The 17729-nt window shown below is 32.8% G+C and overlaps 1 protein-coding gene across 1 annotated transcript in view; it reads right to left on the bottom strand.

Annotated features, from left to right (window-relative positions):
- LOC125654139 (transcriptional regulator ATRX homolog) overlaps window positions 1-17729 on the bottom strand; it is a 90300-nt gene that overhangs the window by 63355 nt on the left and 9216 nt on the right. Inside the window, exons 2-3 of the mRNA XM_056143775.1 lie at window positions 14206-14316; window positions 3109-3219 (exon numbers count right to left, since the gene is read on the bottom strand). Of these exons, the coding sequence (XP_055999750.1) occupies window positions 3109-3219; window positions 14206-14304 (210 nt within the window). The 5' untranslated portion in view covers window positions 14305-14316. The remainder of the gene's footprint in view (window positions 1-3108; window positions 3220-14205; window positions 14317-17729) is intronic.

Genomic DNA, 17729 nt, shown 5'->3' with positions numbered 1-17729 from the left:
AACATAAGAGAGAGAGGGGAAAAAACGCAATGCATATTTTAAGGGAGGTAATATAATACTAAAAAGTAGATAACAAGTAAAACGCAGTTTTGGGGTATACGCCACCTCTGTCGTATATATGTGGCCTTACTCTACAACGTATATTAAATTTTGATTTAACATGCAATTAGAGAGTAATTTTGATAATACTGACATTCATATGTACCGTAATAAAAGGAATTAGTAAGTTGTAAGCGAGGAAACCAGCACTTGACGAAGGAATAAAAAACAAACACCCTAGTTTAATTACTGGTAAAATTTGTTGTGTATAGGTAATTGTGAGCTGATAAGTAGATTGCATGCCCTGGAGTAGAGACATTACAATTTTGACATCCTGTATTCGACGCGTTGAACATATACACACACAGGGTTTTCTCCCTCGTGTGTTGTTTTAAGAATACGTGCAACAATGACCCAACAGGTGTACATATAAACGATGTTCGATTGAAATGAGAAAGCAAAAATCTTTCTTTTAGCATAATATAAAATTTACATTTTTTTTAATTCTTAAAACATACAAAATAATAAATAATAAATAATAAATTTTTGAATTAATTCTCGACGTCTACACAAACACCACTAAAACAGACAGATCTATTTGTATTATTTTTTCACTGTAAAAAATATTAGAACACAGCTCCTAATACTTATTATTAAATGTAGCATAAAAAATCTGGATTTACTACACCTCATTAAAACGTTCGAGCTGTTTAATTTCTAATGATATGATGTTTCTATTTGGTAAACAGAAAAAAAGTCACCGGAAAAAACGTCACCAGAAATAAAGTCACAATCTGGGTAGGAAAAAAGGTCACAATATGTATAAAGAGTGCGCATGACCACTAACATATTTTTTCCTTCATCCTATGTATGGCTTCAAAGATTGTAAATTGATGTCATTTTGTCTACGTATGCAGGATATACAGTCTAGAAAATGGGAAAGGTGCCTTGTGAAGCCACTAATTAATATAGAATGTAGGACAGAAAGTCACAGGACAAAACGTCACAGACAAAAAGTCACGGACAAAATGACCATGGACAAAAAGCCACAATAAGAAATTTTATGAAAGCAGGACAAAATGTCGCAGGACGAAAAGTAACAGGACAAAATGTCACAGAACAAAAAGTCACAGTTTATAAGAAAATTAAAAAGTATTGATTTTTTATATATATTTTAAAACATATCTCTTCTTTTTGTAAAGTTTAAAGAAAACATATGTGCAAAATTTATATTTTCTATGAGATTTTGATAATCATAAAATTGTTATTCCTTTTATTATATTTATTGTAAAATATTATTTTGATTTTTAAAAAGAGATTAAATAAAAATAAGCTTGATGATCATTTGGATTAGTATACTATATATTAATGATTGTCAAAGCAAAAGTTGATGGTAGAATTGTGGTTGGCTTCCTTTCACTCCAGATTATTGTCAAAACAAGAAGTAAGTGAACGGTCATATAATAATTGCTATATAAACAAGTTAATGGTTTTTCCTTTCATATTATCTAATAATAAACATCTAATAATGAACTGAAAGTGCTAAAAGTGGCAAAACAAACACCAATAAGAATGATGACATGTATTCCCTTTTATCCCCTGTCCACTGTAAGAAATGTCTGGTGTCTGAACAACAGCTTTAGTGAGCTTTTTGTGACTTTTTGTCCAGTGACGTTTTGTCCTGTGACTTTTTGTCCTGTGAATTTTTGTCCTACGGATTTTGTGACTCTTTGTCCTGTGTCGTTTTGTTCTGTGACTTTCTGTCCGTATACCTTAATGACAACAGTCCATATCAACAACTGTTGTAAATACTTAAATATTAATTACTTTTTATTGGGTTATTTGTTTGTTTTAACATTATAATATATAAACTCTGTTGCAAATGATTTAAAAAACATGGAATCTTATAACTTTGAATCAAATTTAAGTAAAATTTTCTCCTTATATAATTGACTTTTTTCTATCTATACATGTATTTTTCTTTCAAAATATATATACTGTGACTTTCTCCCTCTTTGTATATATGACCCTTTTCTATCAAAATATATACTATGAATTTTTCCCAATACATATAATATATATTGTGACTTTTTTATACAAAATATATATTGTGACCTTTTTTTCTATTTCTATGTGATTTTTATACAAAATGTATATTGTGACTTTTTTTCCTGTGATGTTTTTCCTGTGACTTATTTTCCTGTGACTTTTTATCCGTGACTTTTTTTCCTGAGACTTTTTTCGTACATTCTTTTATTTCAGGGGTCCATGTTTTCCCAACTCTCTACTTTGTATTTCTTGTAGGAGTTATGATATTGATCACTGTTCATTGTCTTTGCCTTTCATATACAACTTTGTAGAAGACAAAACACTATAATTTTGGATAATAATTCATTGTAATATTTATGTAAACAGAATTATCTGCTGGATTCGAACTTGAGATTTGTATCTCAGAATTATGCTCCTGTATCCACTGAGCTGCAAACTTAGTCAGCTAAATCTATCAGTAATAATAGTTTCACAGATCTCTTAAAATTCGCCAGGAAAATACCACAGGATGTTAAGCATACTTATTCTGAACTGAAAGTTTTTTTGACAAATAAACTTTATGGGGGGTTTAAAAGCTCTTTATCAACTGTTTTTCTTTATAGTGTTTCTGTTGAAAATAATACATGGTTGGTGTATCTTCCATTTTCATTTCCTTTGAAAGAGATGTTAACAAACTTATATACCTTCCTACCATTTGTTCCGGTTAAGAGAGAAAAGATATAGATACTTGCTGGCCGAAACAAACATTTTCATCATTTAAGATAAGTTTCCTGGAAAGATAAATCTATGAAATAAATCTGATTTTTGTTCAAGTTAAGACGATTGAAACGCTATAGAAGAAAAGCGAAAATGCTCGAAAAATAAATCATTATAATTTCAAATCTTGAATGTAGGACAATTTGGTTGAAGGAATAGTTGCGCTGCTAAGGGATTCTTTACACGCAACATTGTATGAGTATGTGACATACACAACGTTTCTTCCTTTAAAATATTTGGGAAAATTATAATATATTCACTTACTGCCTTTCGTGGATCATTTTCAGACTCTTCTTCATCGGTCGATTCCGAATCACTGCTTTTGAGCTGGTTCATTGGAAAGTCCTCCTTTGGGAGATCCATCTCAAGAAGCAGCTGTACAGAAAAATGATAAACCCATTATCTCGCGATCAGATGTTCCAACAATATATTGGAATTTCTATGGGCACGAATAGTGCTCATTTATTAGCTGACCTCTTACCAGGCAGAATATATCAAAACGTTATTACATGACAAGCAAATTATTGGGTAATTATGATGAAGGGGTACATTTTGCGTCTTGCATTTGCAGAATGGAACATTAAATTGTTTTAATAATATCAGAGATGTATTTTGTGCATATAACTTTTTCATATATAACTCTCTTATTATTAAAGAACAAAGAAAGATTTAAAGACAAATTGCCATTTCCAAAAACAGTTTAGTGAATCATGAATTGTTGTGTCCAAATTAATGCATTGTACAAAAAAAAATTAAATATAGTTCTTATGTCAACTTTTTATATCAAGTATGGGAAGAAAAGGAGTTCATAGCCCCACAACTCAAAAGTGAGAAATGGGAAACTTATTTTTGTGAAAATGTTTCAGAAAAATGCTGAACATGTCATCATAACAATACATGTACATCATTATGCACAAAAGAAAGAAAATCATTTATTTTCAATACCGTATACGTATGTGTTATATAGCTACAAACTCTTTACTTCACAAACTTAAAAGCCGAGGTTTCCAACCGGTTAGTTTTTCTCAAGTACGTGTAGGTTAAGTCCGGGCGGATCTAACTTTAAGCACGTGTGAAGTCCCGAGGGAACCTGCTAGCTTGTTTATACATATATAATAAAAAGGATGTTATTTGTGTTACCTGCAATACCTATACGTTTTGTAACATTGATAATTTTAGAGTAGTAATTTTTCTCGTGCAGGTTAATCGAAATGTTGATAATTAAACCTAATGAATCAAACGTGTTTAAAATTCGATAAATTTATTCTGTATAAACAAGGACATTAGCCATTGATTAATAAGGCAGAATATTATTTATTACCATCGTAGTCACTGTATAAGTTTTCTTGTATCCATTTGACTGCCATAGTCGGATACCCAACACAGTTTCCGATGGGAGTGATTGTGCTCTGCGACAGATTTTCTGGCTATGTACCGATCATCGTCCCACGCCTCACGATGACTCAACATAAACGGCTTGCAAAGTTTTCTTCAGTTTGAATTAGTTTTTTTTATGAACGGCACACAAAATTCTCCGGCCGTCATGGTTGTATGTGGGACTCGTCCATAACGCATGGTCTATACAAACAGGCAAAACATTCGTGTGTTTTTTTCGACAATTCCTTCGATAACTAGTCCAGACGATGAATTCGTTCTTCGTCTTGATCCCAATACCAACCATTACACGCAAAAAAGAACCCTTATAACGGCTAATTCCTCTTCCTCTTCGGATAAGTTGACAATTAATGTTCTTTTGTCGCCATGTTAAAAGGAGAAATCACGTTTACACATTTTCAACTGAGTATTCAAACAAGATTTCCATGACGTATTTACTCATAATCAATTTTTCGTCATAAACATTAATTATACATAATTACGTGACATTTCCAACTAGAGTCGGTACGTTCTGTTTAGCATAAAATCGATGTCCGTGTAAATTATATTCTGACAATCCACAACTATCAATCATATATATTCCTAAGCATATTCAATCATAATATATTATAATTGATGTAATTGTATGCAAAATTTACTGCTAGTATTGGGTTACTATCTCTACATGAAAAATCCAAAACCGTTTCCCTATCGACATGATATACGCGATAAGCATTAAAATATTGCACAGACGCCTCGATTGCCAGAGAAGGTAGATAAGGTGTACACGAGGACTAGTTACTAAATGTCCATCAATTTCTAGGAGCAAATCTGAAGCTTAAATCCTCGTGAGTGATTGACAAGGGTTCACAGACCCAGGTACATTTGAAGGTGGTGCTTATTCCCGCGGTCTTTAAACTTGTAGATAATGAATTGTGTTCATTTTGTGAAAGAGAAACGGTCATTCATATTTTTATGAATCTGTTTATATATCTGCCTTCTCTCGAGATTTTGTGAAAGGGTATATTTGAAAAAAGATTATAAAATCACAAAATGAATTGTGTTACTAGGAAATGTTGATGGAATTTTTGTCGAACATTTTCTTCTTATTCATATCTATTAATCAAGATCACACAGCTCAAAACCTAAATATATTTGAATCATCTGATACCTAGGTACAAAAATGGGATTACCAGACTACCAAGAAGAACTGGGATTCTCAGTCTACCAATGGGGCTAACTTTAAGCAATACTTCTATTAAACCATTTGTATTTTAGCGTATATCAATATATTCTTTTGAAAATGTAATAAAAGGAATCCGTTCGAAATATGCGTATTGTGTTTAATGAAAGGTAATGGTAACGAACGGTGATCATTCTCATAACTCCTATAACTTTATTTTCCTTCCAGAGTTAATTTTATTCTTTTTTCCATTGTTACAGGGTCACTCTTCAGTAAGTGCTGTGTCTGTGGAGTAGAACAGGTTCATTCACTGCATCTATAATGTTGAACAGAATGATGGTGTCATATGATTTGTTGTAAGCGGACGCTCTGAAATTTGTGAATCAAGTGACGAATATTGGAATGCTGTGGAATGTTTTGAATTTGTACGTGAAATGTCAAGGGATTTCCAGCGCTTTGCAATTTCGTTTGATGTTACCTCTGTATATTTAAACACCATGCAGATATTTTTGTATTTCATAATGATCTGGAGTTTGTGAAATGGGAATCCACTCAAAATTGTTAATATTAAACTCATATGAAGCCCAATGATTCCATGTTATCTTAATCGGTTGTTAGTTTGATCAGTTACCATGGACCAACCACTTGTAGATCCCAAGACGAAATTTCAGACAAATTATGGAATTCTGTAGATTCAGTAACACGTTCAAACATGATGAAGAGCGTGTGAGCATATCTTACACAAAGTCTGATTAAGTACATCACTTATCAATTGTTAGTTAACGGGAATGACTCTCATCAACTTCCTTATTTACTAATCGAACATTTTGTGGCAGATGTGTATGGGCTATGACTGACACTTATATGTATTCTAACGATAGTTTGGAGCAATGAAATCTGATATTTACATATTATTTTTTTCTTCATGTAAGGGAGGAAATTATATGTATGCATATGAAATAATAAACGTTTTTAAAGAATCTACGAATATAATTTTAGCGGTCTCAACCTCCCTTTTTTTATATCATTGGGATCAGGAAGAAAATAGTCTTTTTCTTTTCTATATATATATTTCACAGAGTCGTCCATTTCTGCTTTATACTGGGGGGGGGGGGGTGTCGAATAAGGTAGCCCCCCTTATTTTGAGAAAAGTATCCCCTGGCTTGATTCTCATTAATGTACAGTCATACAATATAGAAAGAAAAGTATCTTCATAGGACTAATTACCCCACCCCTCACACAGATACACACACACACACACACACATATATATATATATATATATCTAGTGCACACCGAACTGTAAGTATTCACAGTTAGTGAATGCACGCATTCTATGTCATTCAATAACGAGTTTTTGGATCAATGAGAGACCACAAGTAAGACTCTTAAAACTTATAAAAGGTATACATATCTTTAAAAGCAAGATAGCTCAGTTGGACCTGGAGATGCATATGCCGCTTGAGTTGAAATCTTTCGAATATATTGATATTCGGAATCAAGTTGCTATTCAAACATATTTGGTGTAGTATACTGTATAATCATATCAATGTCTTTCAAAAATGTGTATATATAATAGGTAATTGTATCTGGTTATTATAAAAGCAAATGTATGAACATTAACTACACATGTATATCAATGCAATCATTGTGATTACATAAGAGTCAACTGCAAGAGCACATACACAAATGGCTCATAGAAGCCGCGGTGGCAGAGAGATTAGGGCGTTCGGCCCGCATGCGGAAGAACGGGGTTCGAATCTTGGCCGCGACAGATCTAAGTCGTTAAAACAGACAAACCTAAGTCGTTAAAACAGATAATGACAGTTAAATCGCCAAACGCTCAGCATTAGGTGTGAATGTCACGGATCCTCTGAGGTGACCTTAAAAACGGATGACCCGTGTCACAGTAGGTGTGGCACGCTAAAGAATCCTCACTGCTCACGTCTCCATATGAGTGAAAAATTCTCGAGCGAGACGTTAAGCAAGATACAATCAATCAATCAAAGAGGTAATTTGGGAATGCTTGAATATTTTAAGTTATAAAAAGGTCAGTAGTTTATCTCTGCTGGCTGAATGTTTCTTCTCAATGCACCGGGTGCAATTCATGATGTTTATGTTCCTGCTCATTCTCTCTCCTCCATACCGTGCAGTGTATTAAAGGGATCGGGGTGTAATTTGGAGAGTTGAGGATACTTTTGTTTAAACAAATATGAATTGTATTCCAATTTTTGTCGGTGGATTTTTATGTAGGAGAACTCTTATATCAAGCATCAAATATCATGACGTATGATGAATTTATATTCTGATTTTAAGTGCCCAAAGGTCAATAATTACAACTACAACAAAGTACAAGCTAAAATTTAAATTACGTACTTCTCTATTATATTTATTAATTCACAAAGGGTATCACAATGACTCTTTGAATTTCAGCAATCTTTTTTGACGGATCGTTTACAATATCTTCTAATAACCGTTTTTTTTCTTAAAAACACGAGTAGTTTGTTAAAATGGATGGGGTTAGGGATTTTTACTAGTTTCACATTGAACCCCATTATAGTGTATAATTTGTTTTCTTATATTTAACTTACTAATAGACTAGACATGAGAAAATCCGTAGACCCCCCGGAACTAGTGTTTCATCAATGTCAGCTTGAATATGTTACTATTCACAAACACCTTGGTCTCACCTTTTCTAATGATTCAAGCTGGTCTGTATATATTGAAAACATTGTTAATAAAGCGTATACAAAACTTGGTTCCCTAAAAAAGTTAAAATTTACTGTAAGAAAAAACACCTTATCAACAATGTATACAACTTTTATTAGACCTGTAATAGAATATTCTTCTGTAGTCTGGGATGGATGTGCAGGTTTTGATTCCCACCAGTTGAAAAAAGTGGGGGGGGGGGGGGTGAGAACCCCTTTCTGATAGAAGACAAATAGCTGAATTAACAAATATGTTTATATAAATTATATAAAAAAGTAATTTATTCCCGACACAGTTAGGAAACGGAACTTGCTGAGTACAGATAAAAAGGATATAACTTCAATTGATAAATTGAAAAAACACATTAAAATAACATCCTCAAAACCACCTTTATACTATTCATTATGGCCAGCAATATGTTAATATTATTAATACCAAATTAAGACATTCTTGCATTCTTGCATTTTTGATAATGATCTTTATCGTAAAAACACCATTGCCTCTCCAAATTGTATATGTGGTCATATTGAAGATGCCCATCATTTTTTCTTTGCATTCAAAAGATACACTCAAGCGAGAACTCAAGCAAGAAATTGTTTTTTCAATGAACTGCTTCAGCTAAATGATATTGTTATTGTCAATACCCACCTTTTATTATGGGGAAATTAATATTCTTCAAATGATGTAAATTTTTATATTTTTAGAGCAGTTCAGAAGTTTATTAAGAACTCTAACAGATTTTATTCGGACCTATATATCATAATTTTAAAATATGTTTTGCATTTTATGCCTGATTATGTACTTTCATGAACCTAAACATATATTGTATATTATTATAGTTGTACATTATAACTAATAGTATATTTTCTGTGGTACGACAATCTTTATATGTATATGTATAAGAGATACATAGGCCCCTTGAGTTGAAATCTTTCGAATACATTGGTATTGGGTATCAAGTTGCTATTCAAACATATTTGGTGTACTATACTGTATAATCATATCAATTTCTTTCAAAAATGTGTATATATAATAGGTAATTGTATCTGGTTATTATAAAAAAAAAGTGTATGAAAATGAACTATACAGTGGAGCCTCGGCAATCCGGTCGCCATTAATCCGGACGCTTCACCTTCCGGACGATTTTTCTAGGAACGGCTTTTTTATACATTATTTTGCATCATTAATCTGGAAATTCGCGTTCCGGATCCGGACGATCACATTTTACTAGAAAACGTTATTATGCGTTGAAAATTGTACCGTTAATCCGGACGATAATTTTGTTTAGGAAAGGTCTGTGTCGGACAATTTTAACAAGGCGTCAATTATAAAGAAAACAAGCCAAACTGTCTAATTGAAACGATTACCTGCACCCTGTCAACACCTCCCTATAATTAGGTGGTGTGTGATGACACAGTACGGCCAGCGCGGATCTCATATTTTCCGTGCTCCCCTGCGGGATAGAGCTACCGCGGTATATCTCATGTAACCCTGTATATTCCGCACTCCCCCCGGGGTTCCGCTGTCCTCGCCGCGGTTTTACCTGTAAATGATTAATGCCATCAACAAACGCGAGTTATCTCCCGTTAACGCCAAAAAAAAATATACTGATCATAAACTGAAAACAGATCGTTTGTTCAGCAATACTATAAATAAATCAATTGTCATATACATGTGCATGCACCGCTCGTAAAACTCATTTTACAAAACCTTCTCATGTTAACTTTATTGAACCATACATTCAATATAAGGGTAGACTACCATATACCAATGTCGGAAGATTACCATATACAGGTGCATATATATACGCTTTATCCGTAACACGACAAAGGCAACTTCACGAAAACTGATTATCCCTGTCAGTATCAATCACATATTTGTGGTTTCATCAATTGTTTTTCAGGAATTTAATTCTATACAATGTATTTGTACAAATATTTAAAAACAAAACAAAACATGAATAACATAAATTGATCTCAAAGAAGGGAAAGGAAAACCTTGCATCAGCAAACTATCTATTTTGTATTGCTTGTAGGAGTTATGAAATTGATCACTGTTCGTTATCTTCACTTTGCATTTATAAAATTTGAGAGAGAGAGAGAGAAAAAGAGAGAGAGAGAGAGAGAGAGAGAGAGAGAGATGAAAGGACTGTGAAGAAATGATCATGGGCATGTGTATATATGTTATATAACACGCCCTGTCTGCTTCAACGCCCCAGACATCGATTGGTACACGTTTTACCCGTGAAACAGCAAAAGTAACTTCACGAAAACTGATTTTCCTTGTTAATATCAAACACAGATTGGTGGTTTCATAAATTATTTTTCAGGAATATAAGTCTCTACATGTATTTGTACAAATATCAAAAAACATGTATCACGCAAATATTAAAGTAGAAAAAGGAAAGTCTAGCATCATTAAACTCGATATAAAATTTGAAAGGTGGGAGATAAAACGTGCAAAGTGAGGACAATTTTAACCATTTGACAAAAATCTACCCAAGTTACGTCTCCATAAACGTGACCCGCAGCATACGAAAGATGTAGATACAAAATGTTAGATTAGAAGGGACAAGTGGTGTGAGGATATGTTCTAATTAATATTCTCTCAAAACCATTTTTCCCCAATTCGAAAGAGAGTATTAGAAAGGTGTCCCTATAGCTATATAAACACAGTACATTTTTGCCTTTACAATAGCATGCGTACATTTTCTTTTAGACATTGTGAAGACGTCCTAACTTAACAGGTTTCATAGTGTAGAGAACGTTTCGGGTATGTGTACTTCTGTTACATAACACTTCCTTTCTGCTTCATCGCCCCAAATCTCGATCAGCGCACGCTCTACCCGAGAATCTGCTAAGACAACATTAGACTAGCCACACGAACACCGCTTGGTAATCAATACAAATAAGCATCAATCTAATTGAAATAAAATATCAATTGGATCCAACTTCTCAAATTTTAATTACATTTTTGGGGCTTTGAACATAAGAGAGAGAGGGGAAAAAACGCAATGCATATTTTAAGGGAGGTAATATAATACTAAAAAGTAGATAACAAGTAAAACGCAGTTTTGGGGTATACGCCACCTCTGTCGTATATATGTGGCCTTACTCTACAACGTATATTAAATTTTGATTTAACATGCAATTAGAGAGTAATTTTGATAATACTGACATTCATATGTACCGTAATAAAAGGAATTAGTAAGTTGTAAGCGAGGAAACCAGCACTTGACGAAGGAATAAAAAACAAACACCCTAGTTTAATTACTGGTAAAATTTGTTGTGTATAGGTAATTGTGAGCTGATAAGTAGATTGCATGCCCTGGAGTAGAGACATTACAATTTTGACATCCTGTATTCGACGCGTTGAACATATACACACACAGGGTTTTCTCCCTCGTGTGTTGTTTTAAGAATACGTGCAACAATGACCCAACAGGTGTACATATAAACGATGTTCGATTGAAATGAGAAAGCAAAAATCTTTCTTTTAGCATAATATAAAATTTACATTTTTTTTAATTCTTAAAACATACAAAATAATAAATAATAAATAATAAATTTTTGAACTAATTCTCGACGTCTACACAAACACCACTAAAACAGACAGATCTATTTGTATTATTTTTTCACTGTAAAAAATATTAGAACACAGCTCCTAATACTTATTATTAAATGTAGCATAAAAAATCTGGATTTACTACACCTCATTAAAACGTTCGAGCTGTTTAATTTCTAATGATATGATGTTTCTATTTGGTAAACAGAAAAAAAGTCACCGGAAAAAACGTCACCAGAAATAAAGTCACAATCTGGGTAGGAAAAAAGGTCACAATATGTATAAAGAGTGCGCATGACCACTAACATATTTTTTCCTTCATCCTATGTATGGCTTCAAAGATTGTAAATTGATGTCATTTTGTCTACTTATGCAGGATATACAGTCTAGAAAATGGGAAAGGTGCCTTGTGAAGCCACTAATTAATATAGAATGTAGGACAGAAAGTCACAGGACAAAACGTCACAGACAAAAAGTCACGGACAAAATGACCATGGACAAAAAGCCACAATAAGAAATTTTATGAAAGCAGGACAAAATGTCGCAGGACGAAAAGTAACAGGACAAAATGTCACAGAACAAAAAGTCACAGTTTATAAGAAAATTAAAAAGTATTGATTTTTTATATATATTTTAAAACATATCTCTTCTTTTTGTAAAGTTTAAAGAAAACATATGTGCAAAATTTATATTTTCTATGAGATTTTGATAATCATAAAATTGTTATTCCTTTTATTATATTTATTGTAAAATATTATTTTGATTTTTAAAAAGAGATTAAATAAAAATAAGCTTGATGATCATTTGGATTAGTATACTATATATTAATGATTGTCAAAGCAAAAGTTGATGGTAGAATTGTGGTTGGCTTCCTTTCACTCCAGATTATTGTCAAAACAAGAAGTAAGTGAACGGTCATATAATAATTGCTATATAAACAAGTTAATGGTTTTTCCTTTCATATTATCTAATAATAAACATCTAATAATGAACTGAAAGTGCTAAAAGTGGCAAAACAAACACCAATAAGAATGATGACATGTATTCCCTTTTATCCCCTGTCCACTGTAAGAAATGTCTGGTGTCTGAACAACAGCTTTAGTGAGCTTTTTGTGACTTTTTGTCCAGTGACGTTTTGTCCTGTGACTTTTTGTCCTGTGAATTTTTGTCCTACGGATTTTGTGACTCTTTGTCCTGTGTCGTTTTGTTCTGTGACTTTCTGTCCGTATACCTTAATGACAACAGTCCATATCAACAACTGTTGTAAATACTTAAATGTTAATTACTTTTTATTGGGTTATTTGTTTGTTTTAACATTAAAATATATAAACTCTGTTGCAAATGATTAAAAAAAAACATGGAATCTTATAACTTTGAATCAAATTTAAGTAAAACATTTCTCCTTATATAATTGACTTTTTTCTATCTATACATGTATTTTTCTTTCAAAATATATATACTGTGACTTTCTCCCTCTTTGTATATGTGACCCTTTTCTATCAAAATATATACTATGAATTTTTCCCAATACATATAATATATATTGTGACTTTTTTATACAAAATATATATTGTGACCTTTTTTTCTATTTCTATGTGATTTTTATACAAAATGTATATTGTGACTTTTTTTCCTGTGATGTTTTTCCTGTGACTTATTTTCCTGTGACTTTTTATCCGTGACTTTTTTTCCTGAGACTTTTTTCGTACATTCTTTTATTTCAGGGGTCCATGTTTTCCCAACTCTCTACTTTGTATTTCTTGTAGGAGTTATGATATTGATCACTGTTCATTATCTTTGCCTTTCATATACAACTTTGTAGAAGACAAAACACTATAATTTTGGATAATAATTCATTGTAATATTTATGTAAACAGAATTATCTGCTGGATTCGAACTTGAGATTTGTATCTCAGAATTATGCTCCTGTATCCACTGAGCTGCAAACTTAGTCAGCTAAATCTATCAGTAATAATAGTTTCACAGATCTCTTAAAATTCGCCAGGAAAATACCACAGGATGTTAAGCATACTTATTCTGAACTGAAAGTTTTTTTGACAAATAAACTTTATGGGGGGTTTAAAAGCTCTTTATCAACTGTTTTTCTTTATAGTGTTTCTGTTGAAAATAATACATGGTTGGTGTATCTTCCATTTTCATTTCCTTTGAAAGAGATGTTAACAAACTTATATACCTTCCTACCATTTGTTCCGGTTAAGAGAGAAAAGATATAGATACTTGCTGGCCGAAACAAACATTTTCATCATTTAAAATAAGTTTCCTGGAAAGATAAATCTATGAAATAAATCTGATTTTTGTTCAAGTTAAGACGATTGAAACGCTATAGAAGAAAAGCGAAAATGCTCGAAAAATAAATCATTATAATTTCAAATCTTGAATGTAGGACAATTTGGTTGAAGGAATAGTTGCGCTGCTAAGGGATTCTTTACACGCAACATTGTATGAGTATGTGACATATACAACGCTTCTTCCTTTAAAATATTTGGGAAAATTATAATATATTCACTTACTGCCTTTCGTGGATCATTTTCAGACTCTTTTTCATCGGTCGATTCCGAATCACTGCTTTTGAGCTGGTTCATTGGAAAGTCCTCCTTTGGGAGATCCATCTCAAGAAGCAGCTGTACAGAAAAATGATAAACCCATTATCTCGCGATCAGATGTTCCAACAATATATTGGAATTTCTATGGGCACGAATAGTGCTCATTTATTAGCTGACCTCTTACCAGGCAGAATATATCAAAACGTTATTACATGACAAGCAAATTATTGGGTAATTATGATGAAGGGGTACATTTTGCGTCTTGCATTTGCAGAATGGAACATTAAATTGTTTTAATAATATCAGAGATGTATTTTGTGCATATAACTTTTTCATATATAACTCTCTCATTATTAAAGAACAAAGAAAGATTTAAAGACAAATTGCCATTTCCAAAAACAGTTTAGTGAATCATGAATTGTTGTGTCCAAATTAATGCATTGTACAAAAAAAAAAATTAAATATAGTTCTTATGTCAACTTTTTATATCTAGTATGGGAAGAAAAGGAGTTCATAGCCCCACAACTCAAAAGTGAGAAATGGGAAACTTATTTTTGTGAAAATGTTTCAGAAAAATGCTGAACATGTCATCATAACAATACATGTACCTCATTATGCACAAAAGAAAGAAAATCATTTATTTTCAATACCGTATACGTATGTGTTATATAGCTACAAACTCTTTACTTCACAAACTTAAAAGCCGAGGTTTCCAACCGGTTAGTTTTTCTCAAGTACGTGTAGGTTAAGTCCGGGCGGATCTAACTTTAAGCACGTGTGAAGTCCCGAGGGAACCTGCTAGCTTGTTTATACATATATAATAAAAAGGATGTTATTTGTGTTACCTGCAATACCTATACGTTTTGTAACATTGATAATTTTAGAGTAGTAATTTTTCTCGTGCAGGTTAATCGAAATGTTGATAATTAAACCTAATGAATCAAACGTGTTTAAAATTCGATAAATTTATTCTGTATAAACAAGGACATTAGCCATTGATTAATAAGGCAGAATATTATTTATTACCATCGTAGTCACTGTATAAGTTTTCTTGTATCCATTTGACTGCCATAGTCGGATACCCAACACAGTTTCCGATGGGAGTGATTGTGCTCTGCGACAGATTTTCTGGCTATGTACCGATCATCGTCCCACGCCTCACGATGACTCAACATAAACGGCTTGCAAAGTTTTCTTCAGTTTGAATTAGTTTTTTTATGAACGGCACACAAAATTCTCCGGCCGTCATGGTTGTATGTGGGACTCGTCCATAACGCATGGTCTATACAAACAGGCAAAACATTCGTGTGTTTTTTTCGACAATTCCTTCGAAAACTAGTCCAGACGATGAATTCGTTCTTCGTCTTGATCCCAATACCAACCATTACACGCAAAAAAGAACCCTTATAACGGCTAATTCCTCTTCCTCTTCGGATAAGTTGACAATTAATGTTCTTTTGTCGCCATGTTAAAAGGAGAAATCACGTTTACACATTTTCAACTGAGTATTCAAACAAGATTTCCATGACGTATTTACTCATAATCAATTTTTCGTCATAAACATTAATTATACATAATTACGTGACATTTCCAACTAGAGTCGGTACGTTCTGTTTAGCATAAAATCGATGTCCGTGTAAATTATATTCTGACAATCCACAACTATCAATCATATATATTCCTAAGCATATTCAATCATAATATATTATAATTGATGTAATTGTATGCAAAATTTACTGCTAGTATTGGGTTACTATCTCTACATGAAAAATCCAAAACCGTTTCCCTATCGACATGGTATACGCGGTAAGCATTAAAATATTGCACAGACGCCTCGATTGCCAGAGAAGGTAGATAAGGTGTACACGAGGACTAGTTACTAAATGTCCATCAATTTCTAGCAGCAAATCTGAAGCTTAAATCCTCGTGAGTGATTGACAAGGGTTCACAGACCCAGGTACATTTGAAGGTGGTGCTTATTCCCGCGGTCTTTAAACTTGTAGATAATGAATTGTGTTCATTTTGTGAAAGAGAAACGGTCATTCATATTTTTATGAATCTGTTTATATATCTGCCTTCTCTCGAGATTTTGTGAAAGGGTATATTTGAAAAAAGATTATAAAATCACAAAATGAATTGTGTTACTAGGAAATGTTGATGGAATTTTTGTCGAACATTTTCTTCTTATTCATATCTATTAATCAAGATCACACAGCTCAAAACCTAAATATATTTGAATCATCTGATACCTAGGTACAAAAATGGGATTACCAGACTACCAAGAAGAACTGGGATTCTCAGTCTACCAATGGGGCTAACTTTAAGCAATACTTCTATTAAACCATTTGTATTTTAGCGTATATCAATATATTCTTTTGAAAATGTAATAAAAGGAATCCGTTCGAAATATGCGTATTGTGTTTAATGAAAGGTAATGGTAACGAACGGTGATCATTCTCATAACTCCTATAACTTTATTTTCCTTCCAGAGTTAATTTTATTCTTTTTTCCATTTTTACAGGGTCACTCTTCAGTAAGTGCTGTGTCTGTGGAGTAGAACAGGTTCATTCACTGCATCTATAATGTTGAACAGAATGATGGTGTCATATGATTTGTTGTAAGCGGACGCTCTGAAATTTGTGAATCAAGTGACGAATATTGGAATGCTGTGGAATGTTTTGAATTTGTACGTGAAATTTCAAGGGATTTCCAGCGCTTTGCAATTTCGTTTGATGTTACCTCTGTATATTTAAACACCATGCAGATATTTTTGTATTTCATAATGATCTGGAGTTTGTGAAATGGGAATCCACTCAAAATTGTTAATATTAAACTCATATGAAGCCCAATGATTCCATGTTATCTTAATCGGTTGTTAGTTTGATCAGTTACCATGGACCAACCACTTGTAGATCCCAAGACGAAATTTCAGACAAATTATGGAATTCTGTAGATTCAGTAACACGTTCAAACATGATGAAGAGCGTGTGAGCATATCTTACACAAAGTCTGATTAAGTACATCACTTATCAATTGTTAGTTAACGGGAATGACTCTCATCAACTTCCTTATTTACTAATCGAACATTTTGTGGCAGATGTGTATGGGCTATGGCTGACACTTATATGTATTCTAACGATAGTTTGGAGCAATGAAATCTGATATTTACATATTATTTTTTTCTTCATGTAAGGGAGGAAATTATATGTATGCATATGAAATAATAAACGTTTTTAAAGAATCTACGAATATAATTTTAGCGGTCTCAACCTCCCTTTTTTATATCATTGGGATCAGGAAGAAAATAGTCTTTTTCTTTTCTATATATATATTTCACAGAGTCGTCCATTTCTGCTTTATACTGGGGGGGGGGGGGTGTCGAATAAGGTAGCCCCCCTTATTTTGAGAAAAGTATCCCCTGGCTTGATTCTCATTAATGTACAGTCATACAATATAGAAAGAAAAGTATCTTCATAGGACTAATTACCCCA

The sequence above is a fragment of the Ostrea edulis genome, chromosome 7, assembly GCF_947568905.1.
Source record: "Ostrea edulis chromosome 7, xbOstEdul1.1, whole genome shotgun sequence".
NCBI classification, from domain to species: domain Eukaryota; kingdom Metazoa; phylum Mollusca; class Bivalvia; order Ostreida; family Ostreidae; genus Ostrea; species Ostrea edulis.
Note: the sequence above shows the minus strand (reverse complement) of the source record. Positions and strands in the feature narration are given on the sequence as shown.